This window comes from Cololabis saira, chromosome 21, assembly GCF_033807715.1.
Source record: "Cololabis saira isolate AMF1-May2022 chromosome 21, fColSai1.1, whole genome shotgun sequence".
NCBI classification, from domain to species: domain Eukaryota; kingdom Metazoa; phylum Chordata; class Actinopteri; order Beloniformes; family Belonidae; genus Cololabis; species Cololabis saira.
In genome coordinates this window covers 25,631,424-25,653,428 of record NC_084607.1, presented here as the reverse complement: position 1 = coordinate 25,653,428, position 22,005 = coordinate 25,631,424, and the positions used below count along the sequence as shown (strand labels likewise).

Below are 22,005 nucleotides of genomic sequence, written 5' to 3'. Positions count from 1 at the left end.
AGAACATGATGGCAGGTAGAAGCAGCTGAGATTAATTTTCTTTGCATATTTGCAGGACTCTCCTTTTGACATTGGGTGAGGAGTAGTCACCCCTTCTCCACAGGGGCATCTAGTTGCTGTGGTTCCGGCATCTGGTTTGGATTCTTACTGGACACCTACCTGGGGAGGTGTTTTAGGTTTCTCCAACTAGAAGAAATACTTCTGAGAATTAGGTTATCTACAGATGCTCTCTAAACAGCAACACAGTTCTGATAATAACATTTCCATCATTAATGTGAAAAACACCTCCTGTATACAAATTAATAAACTACATATATGTACATCACAGCATATATAGCACTCGTCAGCTATAGGCTAGTGATAAAACAGAAAAGAGAAGTGATCTTAAAGAGAAAGATCTGAATACGTCATCAAAAAGTAAACAAACTGGTTCAGATGATACAAATCATGTCAAGAAAACCCTAAAGAATCAGCTTCTTTTGCTTCAGAAACACAGGCAGGGGATGGGTGGCATGGGACAGTGATAGAGATACCGCTTTTAAAAATAAGACAGCTTGCAAAAAGGAAACAATCAACAAAAGTGCCTTCCTACTGACACATGCTCACATAACTGTGTGGAAATGGATTTAAAATCTGTTCCAGATTGATGTGCAGTAACAATTGTTTTCTCTGAAATCCTTGCTTATGTCTCTCTTGGCATTGTGTTAACACACACCAGAATGGTCACCTGTATCTTCTGTTTTATAGAGCTCCAGTTATTGATGATCCGTTCATTAAGTTCATTAGTAGAAACTGGGTCCCACTTACCATCTTAAATCCTATGAAAGCAGTAAAAGGGTACTTAGTATTGCCCACCTGTTTTCTCTTTCTCTCTTTTGGGTTACATTTTTGTGGCTCAGCGAAAATGCTACATGCTGTTGTTCATCTATATTTGCCTAAGATCCACTAGATCAGATGCTTTTTTATTGATCTATACACATATATACTGCTCTAGTAAAGACATATACACTTTTAGCTTAAGCTCAATAAACAGCTATTATGTTAAATTGCCTACTACAGGTCAACATCCACAACTCATTAAATATTTGGTTGGTGAACCAATTTGTTGTTATGTTGACAAGAGTCTATTAATAAATAAGTAAATCAGATATCAATCATATGCCATTTGTCATGACTTTGTTGGCTGTCTCCTAGGAAACATTATATGATGGGCATAACCTGGGCTCCTGATGTCAGAGGTCTTTAGTTGCCACGGGTGTGGCTTCAGGCCTTAAAGCTCACACACCATGTGGTGTGTTCTGGGGTGTTTCCACCCTTCTACACCTTTCACACGTTTACTCAGAATTGAATTCCACTGTGTGCCGAATACGCCAAGCTTCTAGGACTAAAACACGTTTCATTATATCATATAAATCATTTTTGTATGTGATGTAAGTTTTAACATGTAATAGAGTAAGGGCCAATCCCAATTCTCCTTCACTCGCCCTTCTTTTCTCCACTCGCACTTCTTTTCTTCCCTAACCCCTAAAAAAGAAGGGGGAGATTTTAGGGCACTTGAGATCTAGGGCACTTGGCCCAGGTGCCTGTCCCATTTCTCCTACTCCCCCTCGTTTTCATCCCTAGCCTGATCAGGAAGCAGAGAGCCAAAAGCTGTTTTAATTTCAGCTGTAGCTCTGTTAATATGGCACTTTATTAAGTTTTAATATTTTTTCAGGCATAAAGGTAACCTTAAGATCCGCAACCTGGGCTCAGTTTATCCAAATAACGCTTGTTAAGAAATTTGACCCGATGTTTTCGGAGATGAGAAGAGCCACCGCCCCCGGGGAGCAGCCTCAGTTCACAGCCCGAGATCAGACGTGTCCGCCGGGTCAAGCTGCTGCGTCAGCCCCGGGAGAGAAACTCTCTCTGGGACGCAGCTCTGTTGACAATTACGCCGGCTGAAATAAATCATTTAGGAAGATGTTGGTTTAATAGATGAAATCTAACAGTTGTAGCTACGCCTGTTAAGAAATTTGCTCCGAAATTTTGAGATTTCTGTCTGCCGGCTCCGGAGTTTGGGTCCGCGTTAAATAGACGCAGAGCCTACGGCGTAGGGTACGGCGTATGGCGCGAGTCGCCGCGTACATCGACGCAGACCTTACGGGGTAGGTTGCGTAACCTCCGCCGAAGGCTCTGCGTTGGTGTAACGCGGAACCATAAATCCCTTTATTCTGCCGTGATGATCGGCAACTTTATCTGAAAGTGTGTAAATTACCCAGATAACAGCTGGATTACTTTGTGGTTTCTGAAGACTATTATATCAGAAACATCCAAAACATATCTGACGAGTCACAGGATTATTTCTCTCTATTTCTCTGAGACGAGTCTGCCTGTTTGCCTTCGGTCGGCGAGTCAAATCGACGCAGAGCCGACGAAAAGCATTCTGGGAAATTTTCATACCCCCTCGCTCGCCAAGTGAGCATCTGAAATCCCTCGATTTGAAGGGGTTATTTTCAGCCCCTAGCCCTCGTTATGCCCCCTCCCCCTTGGTGAAAAGAGGAATTGGGACACCACTACCTTCACGGGAACGCGCAAAAGTTAGGGTTAGTGAAGAAAAGGAGGGCGAGGGGGAGTATTGGGACGCAGCGTAAATCTAAACACTAACATGAACATGTTTGCCCCCAGGCGCCGTATCAGCACTTTAGTTTGTTTGTGACCACATGAAAAGAGCAGATAACCCGGCTCACATAACCCAGCCTATTGCGTCTGAAAAGAGACGCAGAAGGGAACATTTTGCGCCAGTAGTGTCAGTTTTCGATGCCTTCGTAGTGAGACTGTGTTCTCTCTGATGTCTCTTGGATATGGCAAGTTCATCTTTCTCAAGGTTCAATTTTCTCCTCTGCTCCATAAAATAAATGTCTACTTTTTCCACCCACTGTTTCATTTCCTCATTTTGTCTTTGCATCAGCGTTTCCTCGTCCATCAGGAGTTCTTGGAAACCTTTATCCATTTTAATCTTTGTTTCATTCATTTGCTTTTCCTTTTGCTCTTCCAGCTGTTTCTTGTCGTTCTCCATATTTTCCACCTGTTGCTGCAAACTCTTGTTTTCTGCTATTAGTTCCTTCATAATTTGAGCTTTGAGTTTTGATTGCTGCATCAGAGTTTTCGCAATTTCAAATTGTTTCTTTTCCTCTTCTAGTTTTTCATGGTCTTCTAAGTTTAATATCTGCTCCTTAATCTTTACATTAGTTGCCCATGCCTCCATATCTCTTTTTAATGTTTCTTTTATGTTATTAATTTCATCCTTTAAGTTTAATATCTGCTCCTTAATCTTTACATTAGTTGCCCATGCCTCCATATATCTTTTATTATTTTCATCCTCTAAGTTTAATATCTGCTCCAGCATATTTTCCTTCTCCGTCTGGGGTTCTTGGCATTCTTTATCCATTTTAATCTTTACATTAGTTGCCCATGCCTCCATATCTCTTATTGTCTCTTCCAGGATCTTAGATCTTAAGATCTGCGGCAGTATATTTTTATTCTCTGTCTGCAGTTGTTTATCCATTTTAATCTTTTTTTCCATTTTCTCCATTTCAAAGTTTTTCCACAGCTCTTTAAGTCTCTTCTTCTGCAAAGCTGTTTTATCTTTCTCATTTTGTGCATTGCACCCTTCATTCTCTATTGGAGATCCGGTAAATTTGTCAATAGACGCGGGCGGACGATCCTTAGGTTCGTACCCCCTCCAAATGCTACTAATCCCTTCTCTCAGCAACCTGACCGTGACTTCAGCAGCTACGGCGAGCATTGTATATTAGTTAGTGCAATCTAATCTTTAAAAGTTTTCTCTAAGTTGTAGATTGTCGTGTCCACCAGAGACAAGTTCGTGACAAGTTGCTCCTCGAACGTACAAATGCAAAATGAGGATATCCTGGTATGCGATATCATATATGACGTCCGTCCGAAATGACGTCATACTCTTCGACGTTCCAGGATGGTCGCCATGGTGACCAGTGGTTAAGCCACGCCCACAAAGCACCACGTCAGAAGATCCTGACGTCACGTCCGGGCATGCGCAGATGAGCGGAAGCAGACCGGCCGCCTGCGTAGCCGCAAAGCTAGCAGCTGAGCACGATAGATGCATCGAATATTGTTATTAAATCATATTTACCCTGTTTTTTAATTCTCAAATAACCATGGAATTGTCTGAACTATTGTACAATAAAGCGGAGTACATCGAGACGGTAATGCTTTGACTTTTTACTCGTAGTTTGCTAACTGGTAGGTTTAAAAGGGCGTTGTATTATTGAGTGTTGTCATTTTAGATGAGCAATAAAACAGCTAAACAGTCTTGTAGAAAGAATAATCAGCGATGTCTTTTTACTGCAGGCGTCTGGCAACAAAGTAAGCAGGCAATCCGTGTTGTGTGGAAGTCAAAACATTGTTCTCAATGGCAAAGTAAGAAAATAAATCACTGAAACGGTGTTTTCAATGTGGACTACTGTCATGTGACAGTTTGGTTTGTTTACGTGTGTTTTCTGTTTCAGACTATTGTCATGAATGACTGCATTATCAGGGGAGACCTGGCTAATGTCAGAGTGGGAAGACACTGTGTTGTAAAAAGCCGGAGTGTAATAAGACCCCCTTTCAAGAAGTTCAGCAAAGGGTAAAGTAAACTTGTCTTCCTGTACAGATGATGAAACATCTATCAGCCCTGGTTACACTTTCACAGCTGGTTTTATCTCATGTTCTTTTACTGCCATATGATAAACAACCTGAGAATAAATATGGAAATGCATACCATTGCATTGAGCATGAGTGTAAAGCATTTTATTTCAATGCAATTTAGTGATTAAAACCAATAAGTAGTGCCAAATGTTCGATGTGTTTGTTATGAATTCAGGGGGAATAGTTTGTCAACTCAAAAGACTAAAAACCTGAAAAATTCAACTAGCAAACAAACAAAAAACAAAGTGAGGCAGCAAATCACCACAGTGGGTAAAATGCGACAGCTTAAAAAGTGAATCCTGTTGACTTTTTTTGTAATTCTACTCATAATTTTCTGTTTGCTGTTCCTCAGAGATCATCTTTTTATTCTCCTTGTTTCCCTCCAGAGTGGCATTTTTCCCGCTGCACATCGGAGACCATGTCTTTATTGAGGAGGATTGCGTGGTCAACGCAGCACAGATCGGTTCTTACGTCCACATTGGCAAGAACTGTGTAATTGTGAGTGAGATGAACACACCCACTTGCACACAAACAAGCCACAGTTAAAGTTAAAGGCAGCACTTCTTAAAACTGGTGAAACTTTTTCCCAGAGAGACGGGACATTGTCGGATATTGTCTCCTCTGTCCCGAGGTGGAATAGTCACATGGGAGTCATGTTGAAGTGAAGTGAACAAGCTACTGGGGCGCAGCTTTGGGCTGGGACACACAGCTGGAATTTAAAGGCTTCACTGTCATTGTGTAGATTTAGTCTGGAAAAGTGGGGGTAGGGTGGCACTGTTTATGGCGTGTGGCATTAACATGCTTCTATGCATTTCTAACTGCGGTTGGAAGTGCCTACGCAACCAGCGTTTTCTTCGTAGACATCCAGGTTTCTATCTGGCAGGATTTTTGTCAAGCTGTTCAGATAAAACTCATTCCAGGCGCATTGGTGGGGTCATTTAGAGAACTTGTATGAATGTTTAAAGTAGAGCCTTGAGCCTCTGGCTCTCTAAACTAGCATTATTGTAAAGGAACAAGACTGGGGCAGAGAACAATTCTTTCTTTTTACACATTTGTGCACTTATTTTCAAAGTTGAAAAAATAAAGTAGAGTCCCTAACATCACAATTCTCTCAAGTGATGTAAGGTATTTACTTAATTTTTTTGCCTTTTCTTCATATTGCATCCATTGCAAATTGAAATGCATGCCAAAGTACAACTCCAAATTTGACAACTATGTGATTCTACGATGATAACACTCAGGGCAAGTGAATGAAAATAAGGATTTTTGCTGAGACATTGTTAGACACAATGATGTCCTATTTGTTAACCACAGCAAGGTGCATGTGATGTATCCTAGGTCTGCTCACTGGAGATGCATGGAGACACCTTGTGGTGTCAGATGTGAACTGACGTTGTTAAATCTGACCTCATCTCAATTGGCCCGCTGGGGTTTGACCAGGTCCTTGGGCTCTATCACCCTCCGTATTTGATTTTTGGTGTCTAAAAGACAAGCAGTGGATTTATGAAAACATCAGACCTTGAGAAACTGGATGTACATGTTAAAAAAGGAAAATAGAGGGAGGATGTTTGCTGTTTTCTTCGGTTGAGTTTGAGTGATTGATCACACTTTGTAAATGAATGATCACTACCACCAAAATGTTTGATCCTTTTCAAACAACAACCATATTTTCGGTAAGTGCAATACTTTCATTCAGTCCAACCTTTCCAGAACGCTAAGCATAATTCTGTAGTTGACTGATTTAAGAAAACTCTCTGGAGTTGGTGAAATTTTCCCCTTTGCCAGATGTTAACGTTGTTTTGCTTTGACTTGTGCATCCCATTCAGGGTCGCCGGTGTGTGCTGAAAGACTGCTGCAAGATCTTAGACAACACAGTGCTTCCTCCTGAGACGGTGGTGCCACCTTTCACGGTCTTCTCTGGATGTCCAGGTCTGCAGGTCTCTCACCGGACCATCAGTAAATGTGTCAACTGTCCCTTCCTGCCCTGCCTTTACCTGTGTTTGTTTCGTCCCCCCCCTACAGGTTTATTTTCAGGAGAACTTCCAGAGTGCACACAGGACCTGATGATAGATGTAACCAAGAGCTACTACCAGAAGTTCCTGCCCCTCAGCCAGATCTGAATCCCACACCCGCCCTCTCAACCTGGCCCCCTCAGATCAGCCAGATATTGTGGTTTTGCATCAGACCAGTTCAGACTCTATCCTTCAGCCCTGAGGAGAAACATCTGATTTGAGCCCTATAACTTTCAACCTAATACGCCTAAGAAACTACACATACAAAATAAAGTCCGATACAGCTGCACAAGTCTAAAACACACACAGCAGCTTGTCTTTTTAAACCAGAAAACCATTAACATATCTAAGTGTACAAAAAAAACATTTGTCATCCTGGCAAGTCTGTGATGCCTCAGACACAGATTTCAACACCGCAGATCTATGATTTTCCTTTTCAGTGTGTTGTGGTCAAACTCAATGTCCATCTTTGCTCTGTGGCTCTCTAACTGCAGTCACAGGTGACGATGAAGAGGTGGAAGAGCAATGAAGAATTTCCAACAATTACACAGCTCGATGTTAAACACCAATGGACCAAAGTGGTAGCAACAGTTCTTTAAACCATGTTGGCTGTACATGTTTTACACTTAATGAAGAAAAATGTCCTGTAGTGGTGATTTTTAAACTTAGACCTTGTACTTGCTTGTTTTTTCTTTTCTTTGATTTTCTTTTTTTTTGTGCATTTTTATTTCACCCTTCTGCTCTTTGCATTTATTTTCTATGAGTGTATAATAACTGCAGCCACTACTAAAATATTTAAGCATACAAATAAACGTACATGTTTGAAAACATGACTCAAAAGTGAGAGAGCTTTTTACACGTGATGATCCACTCCCTGGATAAAAAAGATGTAAAAAAAAAAAGACTGATACTTTGTTGTACCACCTTTAGCTACGACTTATTCGTCGCGTCTGTCTTTGCCCGAGTCTCTGTATTATGGACTACAGTCGGTCTGCTGTGTAAAACTCTTCTGCAGCTCAACCTAACGTTCATCAAGAGGGTTGAGGTCTGATGTTTCTTCTGGAGGTATTTGTGTGAAAATGTCTCATTCCCCCTGAACTATCCTTTTACATTTTCAGCCTGATGGATCCAGGTATTGTGTTACAAAATCCCATTAGGGGATATAAAAAAAACAAAAAAAAAACTAGTAATTAAGCACACAATGTAGACCTGACCAACTAAAGTGACCACAGATGGTAATACTGTACTGCCACCACAGGCTTGCAGCGTGGAGTCATGAGCCACACTAAACTGCTATTTTGTCCCAAAAGCTTAGGTTCTCCAAATAGTTTGGCTTTGGAACCACTTATTTTTACTATTAGTCATTGTGTTCAGGACGCTTTTCTTTACTCAGAGGATACTCGTCTTCCAACTAGGTAGGAGGAAGACGCAAGACTTGGAAAATTCAGATATTTCGCTTTAGTTAATTGGGGAAGGGCAATCTTCAATTTTTAGACCTCAAATATGCATTTTTGTAGTAAAATTGTCATTTTAAAAAGGAAAGAAAAGTAAATCTTCCACATGCTAGTTTTTTTTTTTATTTCATCTTTGAAGGACTATGGGACACAAGTCTATAACTGAAGTTTGCATAAGCTTAAATCCCATTTTAAAAGCAATAAAAACAAAACCATTTTCATTGTTTTTAATGGAACAAAGCCCATCCACTTCCAACTCAACAGTTTTATTTCTTTTACAATGTGAACCACATATATCATTCCAACAATTAAATGTTAAGTATATAGATTAGCCATTTATCTTTGCAACAAATAAGTATGAAGAAACATCTGATAATAAAGTTGGCTCCAGAGATGTGGCAATGTCAGCTGTTGGGAACAATACTGGTGAAGACCGACTAGTTCTGGGAAATCCCACCATCATAAACTCATTCACCCGCAGGTGAAAAGATAATCCATCCTCTGATTGGCTGGATTGAAAAAAAAAAAGTATATATATATATATTTTCTTTTGGCTAGAGCAAGATTTCCATCCTGCCATAACAGTCATCACTTCTTGTAAACTTAAGCTCAGTTGCTGAAATGTGTAAAATAAAACCAAGAGCAAAGCGTGGAAAGGAAACACTTATTTGAAATCCAATCCTCTGATTTAATGAAGAGCGTGTGGACAGGTCAATGTTCAGGATTCACTTATCTGCAAACCTCTTCTAGTTCCCATCATGGTCTTCTGCCAGAGACGCTCTGCAAAGTCGAGACTCGGACAATGAACTGCATCTAACTTGAAATGTGACTTTTGTATAGTTCTGGTTTCAGGCACATGGAAGCATCGTGTTAAAAGATTATTCTCTCAACCCGTAACAGCTAAAGCTAACAGCAGCTTGCAGGACATCACTTTTCATTTTGCACTCAACACATCACTTATCAACCTCCCTTCATAATTACAAGAAACTCACTACAGGCAAATTAACACTTTTCTAAGGTTAAGCTTGCATTTTTTAATCCACCTCTAGCGGTGGTTCCTATTAATAACCATGGCTCCAGATGCAGAACTTTTATTTTGACAGAAATGTTTCAATAACAAGCCCACAATCACGTTTGAATATAAATGGCAACTTATAGTTTAGAAAAAAAAAAAAGAAAACTGAAATCAGTGACAAAAGTGTAACAGAAACTGTCAAGTTTTGAACTAATAAAGAAAGCTCACTTTCCAGGACATAAAAGACAAAATAGAATGAACAAACCATCGTGTTGGGGAAATAAGAAAACATTATTTCCTCAGAGGTCAGTTTCTCTGGGTATTACAGACATGACTCTTCCACTGCAGAATGATCGACGACAGCTCAATACTGCAGCCGTTAGTGGACATATTTCTGGCTGGTTTATTATCTCGACAGCTCAAAATTTCATTTAAAACAACACTGACTGTATTAGATATTGTAACTACTACACCCACAAGTTCAGGTTTAGCTCCAATAATCTTTTGTTGATAACCTAAAAACATGCCTAAAGAAAATCTGTACAAAACCAGTCCATGTTTATGATTGCCAAATATACCCAAATTATATTATTTATTTTTTTGGATCAGTCCCTTACTGTGATCCCTCACTTTAGGATGGAAGGCTACAGCCATTGTATGAGTGAAACATCATGTACCAGGAATATAATTATACCCATTCGTATTTTATTAATGCATACACCCCAGTCACATGAAGCAGATAGTGGACCAAATCTGAAACTCTTGGGTTGATAGAGTGTTTTGTACGCTGGGTAGCTGGCCAATGTTGTAAAAACATTTGTGGGATTTCAGAACTCTATTTTTTTGTGGCATTATTTATTTTCCAATAAGTTAAATAATTTGTCAAACAAGGAAGGACTAAGTGTCCAAATATTTGTTAACTGGACACCCATAAATGCTCAAAAAAAAGAAAAGGTCAAATACTTTTGAACAATTAATGGAATCAAGTATTTTACTTTTTCTAAGCACTTAAACAAGTGGGCCTGATCAGGGCTGGAAAGGCTACAAGTGTTATACAATGGAAGAGCCGATTTGTTTGCATGAGTTAGAGGTGAAAGCTAAGTGCAAAAATACTTATTGCAACTCATCAGAATCATCACACGACCACATAAAACAGCAGCTGCTTTCACGAGGGGGAAGGGGCAGAGGGCATCACAGTCAGCAAGTGGGCCATCTGAGAAGCTGTATACGAACAAGATTTCCTCATTGTTATCCTGAACAACAAAAGAGCTAAGTGAGAAAATTAAGTAAAATTAACTTGGCTATTGTTGCAGTCAACAGTTGCAACAAACCTACAAATGTAACACTGGTGATTGCAGAAGTAAGGAAAAGAAAAAGAAAGGAAAAAAAGAAAAAAAAGAAAAAAAAAGTGACAACAGTAGGTCAAGCAGCGAATGAAGCAGAGTAGTAAAGCAGAGAACATGTTCTGAATATTCAAACATTAACAGCTTGCTATTGGTAGTTAAATGACATTAACCTAGTAGCCAGAGGTACGTAACTGGTTACAGGTGTCAGATGATACTGGGTCACGCCTTACATGTGCCACTAGGTGAATTAGCTCTACCACGGATAGGCAACATCTTTTTAGAGAAGTCACAGACAACGAAGTGCGAGTCTCTGACAAAGTTAGGTTCAACATTTGGCGAGCAACTCCACTGAGTGAAATATTTGATCATGGCCCTCACTTCCTTATTAAGGTGGTGGGTGAGAATGAGTGACGTAAAGGGAGGGGACAAATGTGTCAAAGATTAAGTGGCTTTCTCTTGTTGAGCAGCACGTTCCGTTTTCACTCCTTGAGAACTGTCTGCATCCAAGATTTAGTTAGTGACCTTCTTTATCGTCTCCTTTCCGGGGTATAGCGAGGTCTGAGGAATGTGTGATGTTGTCCGGACTTTCTAGCCACCCACTCACACAAACACAAACACTCATTGCTCTGATTGTGGATCAGTGATTTGCACTTAGTGTTGGGAAAGGAGACAATTCATTCAATTGAACAACCCCAACTGAGAAGCATCAAGGCCCCGTTTTCATTTTTAACCCACACATCTGTACCACATAAGCCCATCCATCACCCTTGCCTGGCCTTGCCTTTGAAGACTACCCACCCCACCCCTTACACATAAGCAGGTATCAGATCAGATCATCCTGTTACGTTTGTGCGTAGGGGAGTCTGTAATGACATCACTACACTGGGTGGAGTTTCGTTTCCTGGTCCCTCCCCCTCCAGCAGAGGCTGAGCCTGTAGAGTCCAGATGCAAAGCCATCTCCTCAGCGATGAAAGTGTTCAGATCAACATCTTGGAGCCCATTACGCCTGCTGCGGCACACTGGCCCAGAGCCAGAGGAACCACCTCCACTTGCACCACCTGCATTGCTGCTGCTCCCACTCACATGCGTAGGAGAACCTGGAGCACCAGAACGCACACTGATACTTGCCATGGCGCCACTCAAGCCTGCAGAAGACAAGATGGAGACGAGGTGAGAAAGGTGCATCACAAACAGAAAAAATAACCAAGATAATTCACTAAAAGCTTGCATTTACATTTTTTTGTGATTGCAATGGCACAAATTATCTTTTTGTAACTTTAAGCCCAGATGATCCCTCTGGCAAGTCGAGCGGCTTTTATGACAGTCATAGATTTACTTATTGGGTCTCCTGCAAGGTCACCCTCTGGTTCTCTCTTCTCTTCTCTTCATTACTTTGAGTCTCTCAAGTGCCTCTGCCATGATGTCCACTGTAGGTCAATGAACTAGTTTCTTTATGTGTGACACACTGCCATATGCAGTTGTTGAAGAGACAAGTAGTCTAAAATGAAACTGACTTCGTGTATCTTACAAGATACAAAAAGTTTTTTTTTTTTTTTAAACAGGAGGAAACGTGGTACAAACAGGCCGACAATGGAGATATGTTCAGATCACTGCTCATTTGCATATTGCCTACATTTTTATTTATTTTTTTACTTTCCAAAATAATGCCCTTTTAATATGGGACTAGTATTACTGAAGGGCCCATCTAATGGGGGGCCATGGCTGATAATCATGGATGATGTCTATGTTAATCCCGTGAGACGGTGCCATGTCTGTACGCTTTACAGTAAAAAAAAAAAAAAAAAAAAAAATCCACTACTACTAACACTACTATATTTCAGCTAACACAAGCGTCATGGGATAATCTGAATAAATTTTGTGATTTTGTTTCATGGCCAGTGTTTCATTTAGTCGCTTTTTGCAGCATCTTTCCCTGTGGGATATAATAAATGATGATGTCTTGAGAGAAAATATTTCTTCTGACTATACAAATACTACAGAGGAAAAAAATAAAATAAAAAAATACTAGCTTGACAGCCCAAACATTACTTTAAGAGAATGCTCCAACTACAATTTGACTGTTCTGTTTACAATTACAGGTACCATGGCAACTGAAGCACACACCATATTTTTATTTTATCAGGTTTTACCCATCAAAATGTGAAACAGAACCATTAGCCAAACTTCAGGCATGTAATGAAGGACATTAAGGTTGATTTCCACCAACATTTTACTTCAAAATGTTGATAAAACAGAGGTTATTATTTTTGGTCCAAAGCAGTTTAGGAAGGGAATAGATGGCGTTGCGGTGGCCTCCAGTGCGAAACCTTGGAGTTCTATTCGATCAGAATTTGTCGTTTAAACAGCATATTAAATCAGGTTTGTACGACAGCGGTTTTCCATCCCTGTAATATCGCAAAGATCAGGAACATCCTCTCCCAGAGTGATGCTGAAAAACTAAATTCACAGGTTTGTATCTTCTAGACTAGATTACTGTAATGTGTTATTAGCAGGATGTCCAAGTAATTCTCTGAATGTCCTCCAGCTGATCCAAAAATGCAGCAGCGCGAGTGCTGACAGGAATCAGCAGGAGAGACCACGTTTGTCCAGTGTTAGTCTCCCTCTATTGGTTCCCCGTAAAACTCAAGAGTCCAATACAAAAATTGTATTACTTGCGTATAAAGTCCTAAACGGCTTAGCTCCGCGATATTTGGAAGACCTAATAGCACCTTATGTTCCTAACAGAGCTCTCTGTTCTTGGAGTGCAGGTTTACTCGTAGTTCCTAGAGTATCTAAATGTAGATCTGGAGGACGGGCCTTCTGCTATCAGACACCATTACTATGGAACCAACTTCCAATCTGGGTTAAGGAAGCTGACACCACCTCCACCTTTAAAACCAAACTTAAAATGTTCCTGTTTAGTAAAACTATAGTTAGTGTAAACTCTAGTGTGATAGGGCCAGTAGTCATAGCTGCAGCTGCAGGACAAGACTAGAGCAGCTCATCCTAAACATAGCTTCGTTGTAGATATGTTGCTATAGACCTACGCTGCAGGGGCAGTGCCCATTACCCCTCCTCCTCTCCCCTTCCCTTTCTTAACCTCAGTCCAGTTATTAATTAGAAGTATCTCATAACCACAATTGTCCTCCATTGTTCTTGTAGTTTGTTGTGTTAGTCTGCCCCCTTCTTTTCTCTTCTGTGCATGTTAGCAGGCCTGAGCTTCCAGAGCTGCAGTCCCCCCCTCTGACCATCTCAGCATCTGCTACCTGTTTATCTAGTTCTGTACGTAGTACACCAGCTAGCAGTGTATTGTGTCATATCTACATAGAACTCTTGGTTCTTCCGCTAATGGATAATTAATACTAATGATCTTGTGTTTTGTACCTTTGACAATATATCTGTGCCTCTCTTCTCTTTTTTCTTCATCCTCCCTTTCCTATCTCCTCTCTTCCTCCTCTACCGAGCTGGCCTTCGGCAGGAGCTTCCCTCCCCTTATAAACCCAGTCCAGTTCAGGGTTCCTTCCTTCCTGAGGTTTTTCTTGCCACAGTTTGGCTTAAGGTTTTTCTCCAACTAAGGGAGTTTTTACCTGTCATTGTTTATGTAATAATTACTCTGGGGTCATGTTATGGATCTCTGGAAAGCGCCTAGAAAAAAAATATTTTAATACATGCTATATAAATAAAATTAAATTGGCCCAATGTCTCTGAACTCAAACTCAAATGTGTGATCAATATTATGGCATATCTGGAGAATGATTTCAATAAGTTCTAGTAAATCAGTCTTTGCTTAACACTTGTGAATGAACCATGGTGTAATTTCATTACACGGTACTAGTAGTCCAGTGCAAATAGGAAATAAGTTCAGAGGGAAGCTGTTTGTGTCACAACATGACCAGTTTCACCATCAAAAATACTACCAAATTTTAAAAACTATAAATATGACTACACCATGCATATGCTTTGTTCACTTGAATAGAGAAAAATGAAAAGTTCAGACAAAATAAAACTGATTTGAGAGATATAGACCTAGTCATTAAAAAAAAAAAAACAAAAAAAAACAAACTTTGGTTTAGCTGGAAAGTGGGGAAAAAGTAAAAAAGGTCCCCAACCACTTAGTTCATCCTCAAAAATCTCACAGGTAATCAGCTACTCAGAGAACTTTCCCCAAATAAAATATACCTTTTTCAACAACAGCATGAACATTTTTGTAAGATTTCTATTGGTAATAGTACACGAGACAACTGAAATTTAGAATGAAAACAAACACTGTGGTAAATAAATAACACCAATCTTTTTTTTTTTAAGCTACATGGAATCAAATTAATCCCTTATGAAGCCTTCTCACCAACACGTCAGACACAATATTTTCATGATGAGCACCAGTTCAATATCAAATATCCAGACTTTTATATATGCATATAAATAAAATGATTTCAACAGCTCTGACACGCAAAATCACTTGCAAAATATCAGATGACAGGGACATAGTGAAACTTCTAGACAGAGACTTAAGTTGAACTTCTGTAACCTAACCCATGACATGCCCAACATGATCCAGCCTAACCTCGTATGCACTCAGACTCCAACTTGCCCCCTTTAAAGTGTGAACTAAGAACTGAAAGTGAAATAAAAATATTGTGTGTGTGTGTGTGTGTGTGTGTGTGTATATATATATATATATATATATATATACACATATATACACACACACACACACACATACATATTCACACACACTTAAAAAAAAAAAAAAAAAAAATGAACCTGCTTGAAAACCTGACTTATGATTTAGTCAAATCTGCTCTCATATCACGAAGAGTGGATCAACATGAGGCCTCTTGTCACTTTGCCAATATTTACACACCCGACCAAAACATACACTTATCTTTGTACGACATGTGGCAGAGCAGGATGGCTGAAGAAAACACATGCCATCACACCCAAAAGCAAAGAGCCAGCTAATCACAAACTAATAAACTACAGACTTAAACAACAATTTACCTGATAACCTATGTGGTAGCAGAGAAACCAAAACCTATGAACCATTTCATCCCACATCATGTTGATTACTTGAGTATAAAGCCATCATAGCTTTGGTCTAAGATCTCACACGCCACCATGATTTGAAACATCTATGCTGGATAAATGGGTGGTGTCTCAGCTCTGGGTCAGGCTAGAGCTTAAACTTCCTTACCATGCAGTGCTATGGCCTCCCTGAAGGGCTGCAGGTCTGCTTCCACAGATGAGCCAGTCTCAGCTGGTGAATTAGCCCGGCTGGGGGCCACCATGGCCAGCCTAGAGTTGGTTCTGCTACTTCTATGTGGTGGTGCTTTCCCACACAGAAAGCTGATAAGGTCCTCCCTCCGGATGGTTCTTCGACGCTTTTTTACCCAGGCCAACATATCCTACAGCAATTGACAAGGACAATCCATCATTAAGCTGAAAAATGAACCACTTTAATATACAATGATGAATTATTTCTTTAACCCTGTTTGTCAAGCATCATCTACTCGCCAAACACCTGTTTCCTTTCTGGCAAAACATATAACAGGGAGATGTGTCCAGATACGAGTGAAAAGAGTTACCACACAAAAGGAAACAAAAAACACTCACCTTGTTACGACGTTGGTGGCCAATCTGAATACCCCGATCAAAACTTCTCTGATGGGCCTCCACACTCTCTGAGATGATAAAGAATATTTAAATGCTTAACACTGCTGATCATCACATCAAGCTATCATTTATGATGCATTTGACAAAGTCAACACATCAGTAAATCCAACTCCAAAACACAAAACTATAATGTCCTGCCATTTTTCAACCCACCACTGCTGACTTTTTTTCCAGTCACAAAAATAAACAAAACAAACAATGTACAACAAACTCATACTAGATCTGTGTGTTGTGTATTTTTTTGTGTGTGAAAACAATTACATTTAGCAGAACCAAAAGTGTTTTAGCTGTAGCTGTTTACACACTAAAAGCAAAAGGACAGAGTTTGAGGATGTGGACAGTTACCTTTGTACAGGTTGGTTACTGCTGTAGCAGCATTCTGAAATGGCACCCACAATGACAGGCCCTGCTGATGGCATACCCTATCTGCGAGAAAGGAAAATACTTTGTGATTAGACAGCATTGAGGTTGCTTGTGATTTGAAGACCAAATGTGACCACAGGAAAGCGAGGGGGTCTTAAGGTAAGTTCATCTTGAAACGCCATTTTGTCTCGCATCTACAATTGCAGAGACGGGTTTTGGCATAAAAATAGCTGTCAGCAAGCGCTAGATGGCCAGCTTGGCAGCAGACTGTTCAGCAGGAAAAAGCACCAACTTAACTGCTCTCTCAGCACTTAAGTTCAAGAGCATCACAAGATTACAAAAATAAGTAAATGGCCAAAGCCTAACTCTTCAGAAAAGGAGAGAAAAAACAATAACGGGAAGACCACAGCAGACGATAAACACAGCAATAAATTCACAGCAAAGCAATATTATCCTCGCCATCTTGTGATTATAACGGTGACCAAACACAATCCCACTCATCAGTAAAGGTTCAACAGCCACCCTGCAGGTGTGGGTCGTGGATTTGGACCGTTTCAGGTGCTTTTAGAGCCCCGAGAGGAGCCGGTACCGCAGATGAGAGGCTGACAGCGTCCAGCGGACTGTCAGCTGAGAATGTCGCGTAGCTACGATTGTTGATACCGTCGCCATTTTGTAACTAGCCCCGGCTAACGTTAGCCGCCACAGTCCAACTTAAGGCTGATTTTTGGTTCCGCGTCGCACCGACGCAGAGCCTACGTGCGTAGGGTGCGCGGTACGGTGCGCGTCGCCGCGTACCCTACGCACGTAGGCGACGCGCGTCGATTTAATAGCTCAGAAAAAGTCACCTGTAAACGTTCTGTTCCCGGTACCGGTTAGCAGCTAGTTAGCATCCAACCGAGGCTCGAGCTAAGGACTATATACACAAATAAAATATATACAGTATATATAAAATATAAATGTATAATATAGCGTTAGAGCGTGTGTCTTTAAGCGGAGAGCGAACAGTGAGCCTGTGGTAACCTTTATATAACTGAGCCACGGCGGTGGCGGAGTTCTGGAAGAGAGTCCACAGTTTCTCCTGGTCGGTGTCGGCCTCCTCCTCGCTCAGCTCCCGCTGCTCCGCCTCGGCCAAGCACTGCCGCTCCCATTTTGAGAACCAGTGCTCGGGTCCGTGTTCTTGTATCTCCGAGTCTCCGTCTTCCTTCTTCTCCTCCATTTAATACACCAGCAAACTAGATGGGAACTTGCTTTTTTTCCTATTTGAAATGGTAATATGTGGACGCTGTGCCGATAATTGTGTTGAGAAATGTAATAATACTGCTATGTTGTTCTCGATATTTGCCCTACAACATCGAGCCGCTACCTCGGTCTGCCATCTGACATGGGAAGCATAGCTAACTATTTTTCCGAGTTCCCGACGTCAGCATATATAGAAGGCGAACTACCCTGTTGTGCATCTTAGCCCGCCCGTTACTCCAGATGTCGACGCTGATTGGTCAGATGGACACTAGTGGGCGGGTCTTGTATCGGAGCTCGGAATGTGATTGGGTTTCCAACACGTCCATCCTGGCATCGACACAAAGGACCTCAGTAAAAAAAGTATGTAGCTCAAGGTTCCAAGAGAGTTTTTAGTTTTATCATGAAAGCCCAAATATTATATTATATTATATTATATTATATTATATTATATTATATTATATTATATTATATTATATTATATTATATTATATTATATTATATTATATTATATTATATTATATTTTATTATATTAATTATATTATATTATATTATATTATATTATATTATATTAAATTATATTATATTATATTATATTATATTATATTATATTATATTGTTAATGTGTTGGCAACAGCTTTAAAAAGCATTATTATTATTATTATTATTGTTGTTGTTGTTGTTGTTGCTGTTGTTGTTGTGGTTGTTGTTATTTTTTTGGTTGCTTCTTAAGTAGTTCAGAATGTACAAACTAAAAATCTGTTAATTGATTTTTAATAAAAAATAATAATAATTATAAATTATAATTATAATATTAAAAAAAAAGGACCTTGTCTGCACACATATTATTGGTTAATACCATGCTGGTAAGAACCTAAAGCATATATGTGCAATTTTGATATAAAATACATATATATATTTTTTTAATATGTCACATATATTTATTTTATTTATATATATATATATATATATATATATATATATATATATATATATATATATATATATATATATATATATATATAAATATATTTATCTTTTTATATAATATACTATTATAAATAATTATACTCTGTATAATTTAGACTTCCGGTGGAACTGAGAGTTTTGTCATCTGTCATCAAATCACCGGAGTTGTGAGATGTTTCAGTGATGGACAGGCCATTAAGTACGGAGAACTGGTTGACCGCTTTGTGACATGGTGTGGTTTCCTTCACCTCACATTGAACGTTAAAAGGACAAAGGAGATGAGTGGACAACCAGGAATAAGACCAAAACTATTTCTGTCTCTGAAGAAAATTTGGTGGAAAACCACAGATACTTTGGTAGCGTTCACCTGGACAACAGACTAGACTGGAGATGCAACACTGAGGCTGTCTAAAATACAGGACTGAGCAGAGTAAACAACTTAAAGAAGTTCATGTTCCTTGGTGCAAGACGCTACATCTATTCTATAGGTCTGTGGTAGAAAGTGCAACTTTATCTGCAGTTACCTGATGTCAGAGACTCAAACATTTGACTTGAATTGGTGAGTTCAAGTTCAAGTTGAGATCCATTTATTCATTTGACATTAGTTTATGAAGCTGAATTGACTTAATTAAATTCAAGTTTAATTCAATACAATAATTTGAACATACCTTTTAGTGGTATATATTACAGTTTTACACAAAAAAAGAAAAAATACAGAGAATCCTTATAAATGTATCTATATGCACATGGCTTGGGTGAAACACAGTTCAATTCAAATTAATTAGCTTTAATTAAATGTATCTACATAGTGCAATTTAACAATAAACATCATCTCAAGGCATAGTGCAGTCCATTTAAACTCACTCCAATTTAGTGTGGTTCATTGTACTGCATTTATAATCCATTCATTCCAGCTGGGTCCAGCTTCAAAGTTCATCCCTCTATTAGCTATACCTACATATTCCTGTTTTGGGTCACAGGGATCTTTGGAGCCTGGACATATACTGGACATATTGCCAATCTATAGCAGGGCCACATTTAAACAAACAACTACACCTGTTCACACCCACTCCTATGGATGGTTTAGAATCATTCAAATGCATCAGAATCTGAAATCCGAATCAGAAATCTCTTTATTTCGCCAAATGTACAATGTACACAGGAATTTGACCTGGTTTAAACAGCATCACTGAGCAATAAAATAACAATTAGAAAAATATAAATAGTAAATAAGTAATAAATATATAATATGTATGTAATATGTACAATGACCAGGAGTATTTACAGGATGGCAGGAATGAAAAATTAAATAAAGTGTTCCTTAAGTGTCTTTTAGAAGCGGGGGGGGGGGGGGGGGGGGTGAGATGCCTTTATTTAAGAGGGTGGTGGCCTGGGACAAAAAATGTTCAACTGCCCGGTGGGTTTGGTTCACACATATCATGCTAATTCATTTAACACTAGCCCAGCTAAATAGACCAATAGATAGTTGAACTGAGTCTTCATTTTGATAAGCCAAGCCAAGCCAGAAATCTGGGAATGGTTTTGGTCTCAGACCTGTATTTCAACAGCAAAATTAAGACACCTGTGAGGTCAACCTATTATCACCTAAACAACACTGCAAGGATTAAAGGACTGATATCTCAGCAGGCCTTACAAAAACATGTCCATGCTTTTATCTTCAGTAGACTAGACTACTGTGCCGCTGTTCTCACGGGTTTCCCTGAAACATCCATCAAACAGCTGCAGTCAGTTCAGAACGCTGCTGCCCAAGTCCTCACTAAAACCAGGACAGTGGGCCATATAACTCCAGTTCTTAGATCTTTAAACTGGCATCCTGTCTGTCACAGAATATATGTTAAAATCCTGCTGCTGGTTTATAACTCTCCGAATGGTTTCGGACCCAAATATATCTCCGATCTCCTGGTCCATGATGAACCAACCAGAGCCCTCAGGTCATCAGGGTCACACATACTTTCTGTACCCAGAGTTAGAACCAAACAGGGTGAGGCAGCTTTCCACCGTTAATGCTCCTCACCTGTGGCCCAAACTCCCAGAATGCATCAGGGCTGCTGAAACTCTCAGTTGCTTTAAGTCCAGGTTGAAAACCTTTTTATTTACGGCTGCATTTCAGTAATCTACCACAACTACAACCTTTGTTTCTTGCATCTATTTTTTTAAATTATACATAACTGATGTCCGTCTGTCTGTGTTTCATTTCTGCTTTTAAACTATTTCACTTTTTAATGCAATTTTGTAGAGATCTTTTTATGTAAAGCCCTTTGAATTGTATTGTACATTAAATGTGCTATACGAATAAATTTGCCTTGCCTTGGTGTAGTCACCCATCTTGATATGCACAAAATGACAGTGGAGACGAAAACTCACTGTTAACAGGAACAAACCTTCAAGAGAATGAAACAGGCATCTACCTCCACCAGTTGTGGGTCTGAGAGAACCCACATGAGAGGTGGCTGATAACTGAAGCCTCTGCTTCTCGTTCTACTTGTGGAAACTGTAGGAACCACAAGTAGCCCAAGCCCGCAGTGTGAGAACAAAGTGTTCTCTGCTGTCTTTCACCCTGCATTGCTTTGACAGCGCTAAAAAAGGTGAAAGAAAGCTGTTCTGAACACTTGTTTTACTTACAAAATAAAGATCACATTCTGATTAAAAATAATTCTGTTTCCCCACTTAATGCAAAAGAAATGCCAGAGAAATGAAATGACTAGACAGTCTAGCTCGAAGGAGCTGAGATCCAAAGACAACAACTTCAGCCTTATCTGAGTTTCGCAGCAGGAAATACTAAATAACAAATACCTTTGGGACCTCCGGTAGTACTGATTTAAAAACAGACAGCATTCTGTTGTGGAAATCATTATATGTGATCAGGAACACTTCTGTCAAGGGATCGACCAAAGGAATGTTAACGGTGAATGATGCAAACAGATTCTCAGCAACTTGTGCTCCCACAGAGCTGAAGGAAAGCCTTCCTTATTTCAGCAAGGCATTGCTTCATAACACTCTGCGTACATTACAACATAGTACATCATAGTAAAAGAGTCAAAATGCTCAACTGACCTGCCTGCAGTTAAGTTGATCATGTCATGAAAAACAATAACAAAGGAGATCCTAAACTGTTCAGCAGTTAAAATCCACCAACATACGAGAATATTTAAATATTTTTAAACATTTTATGTGTCTGTATTCAAATATACAAGTTAAAAAAATTACACAC

The 22,005-nt window shown here is 39.6% G+C and overlaps 2 protein-coding genes across 2 annotated transcripts; one reads left to right on the top strand and one right to left on the bottom strand.

Annotated features, from left to right (window-relative positions):
- The first annotated feature begins 4,060 nt into the window (after positions 1-4,060).
- Positions 4,061-7,794, top strand: dctn5 (dynactin 5). Its single transcript, XM_061712642.1, has 6 exons — positions 4,061-4,220; positions 4,366-4,434; positions 4,524-4,642; positions 5,091-5,202; positions 6,531-6,633; positions 6,727-7,794. Exons 1-6 carry the CDS (start codon positions 4,173-4,175, stop codon positions 6,822-6,824), a joined length of 549 nt encoding a protein of 182 aa, XP_061568626.1. The 5' UTR covers positions 4,061-4,172; the 3' UTR covers positions 6,825-7,794.
- A 1,451-nt stretch (positions 7,795-9,245) lies between these two features.
- On the bottom strand, positions 9,246-18,021 carry hapstr1a (HUWE1 associated protein modifying stress responses a). Its single transcript, XM_061712641.1, has 5 exons — positions 17,588-18,021; positions 16,550-16,630; positions 16,145-16,212; positions 15,726-15,936; positions 9,246-11,676 (listed from the first exon to the last, which is right to left on the bottom strand). Exons 1-5 carry the CDS (start codon positions 17,781-17,783, stop codon positions 11,360-11,362), a joined length of 873 nt encoding a protein of 290 aa, XP_061568625.1. The 5' UTR covers positions 17,784-18,021; the 3' UTR covers positions 9,246-11,359.
- Positions 18,022-22,005: the final 3,984 nt, after the last annotated feature.

What these genes read in the sequence shown, in the direction of transcription:
- dctn5 (XM_061712642.1), top strand. Translation starts at nt 4,173, where the DNA reads ATGGAATTGTCTGAACTATTGTACAATAAAGCGGAGTACATCGAGACG. An exon ending in ACATTGTTCTCAATGGCAAA is followed by an intron (nt 4,435 to 4,523) that starts GTAAGAAAATAA and finishes TTTCTGTTTCAG; the next exon opens with ACTATTGTCATGAATGACTG. An exon ending in TTCAAGAAGTTCAGCAAAGG is followed by an intron (nt 4,643 to 5,090) that starts GTAAAGTAAACT and finishes GTTTCCCTCCAG; the next exon opens with AGTGGCATTTTTCCCGCTGC.
- hapstr1a (XM_061712641.1), bottom strand. Translation starts at nt 17,783, where the DNA reads ATGGAGGAGAAGAAGGAAGACGGAGACTCGGAGATACAAGAACACGGA. An exon ending in AGTAACCAACCTGTACAAAG is followed by an intron (nt 16,213 to 16,549) that starts GTAACTGTCCAC and finishes TTATCATCTCAG; the next exon opens with AGAGTGTGGAGGCCCATCAG. An exon ending in GGAGGCCATAGCACTGCATG is followed by an intron (nt 11,677 to 15,725) that starts GTAAGGAAGTTT and finishes TGTCTTCTGCAG; the next exon opens with GCTTGAGTGGCGCCATGGCA.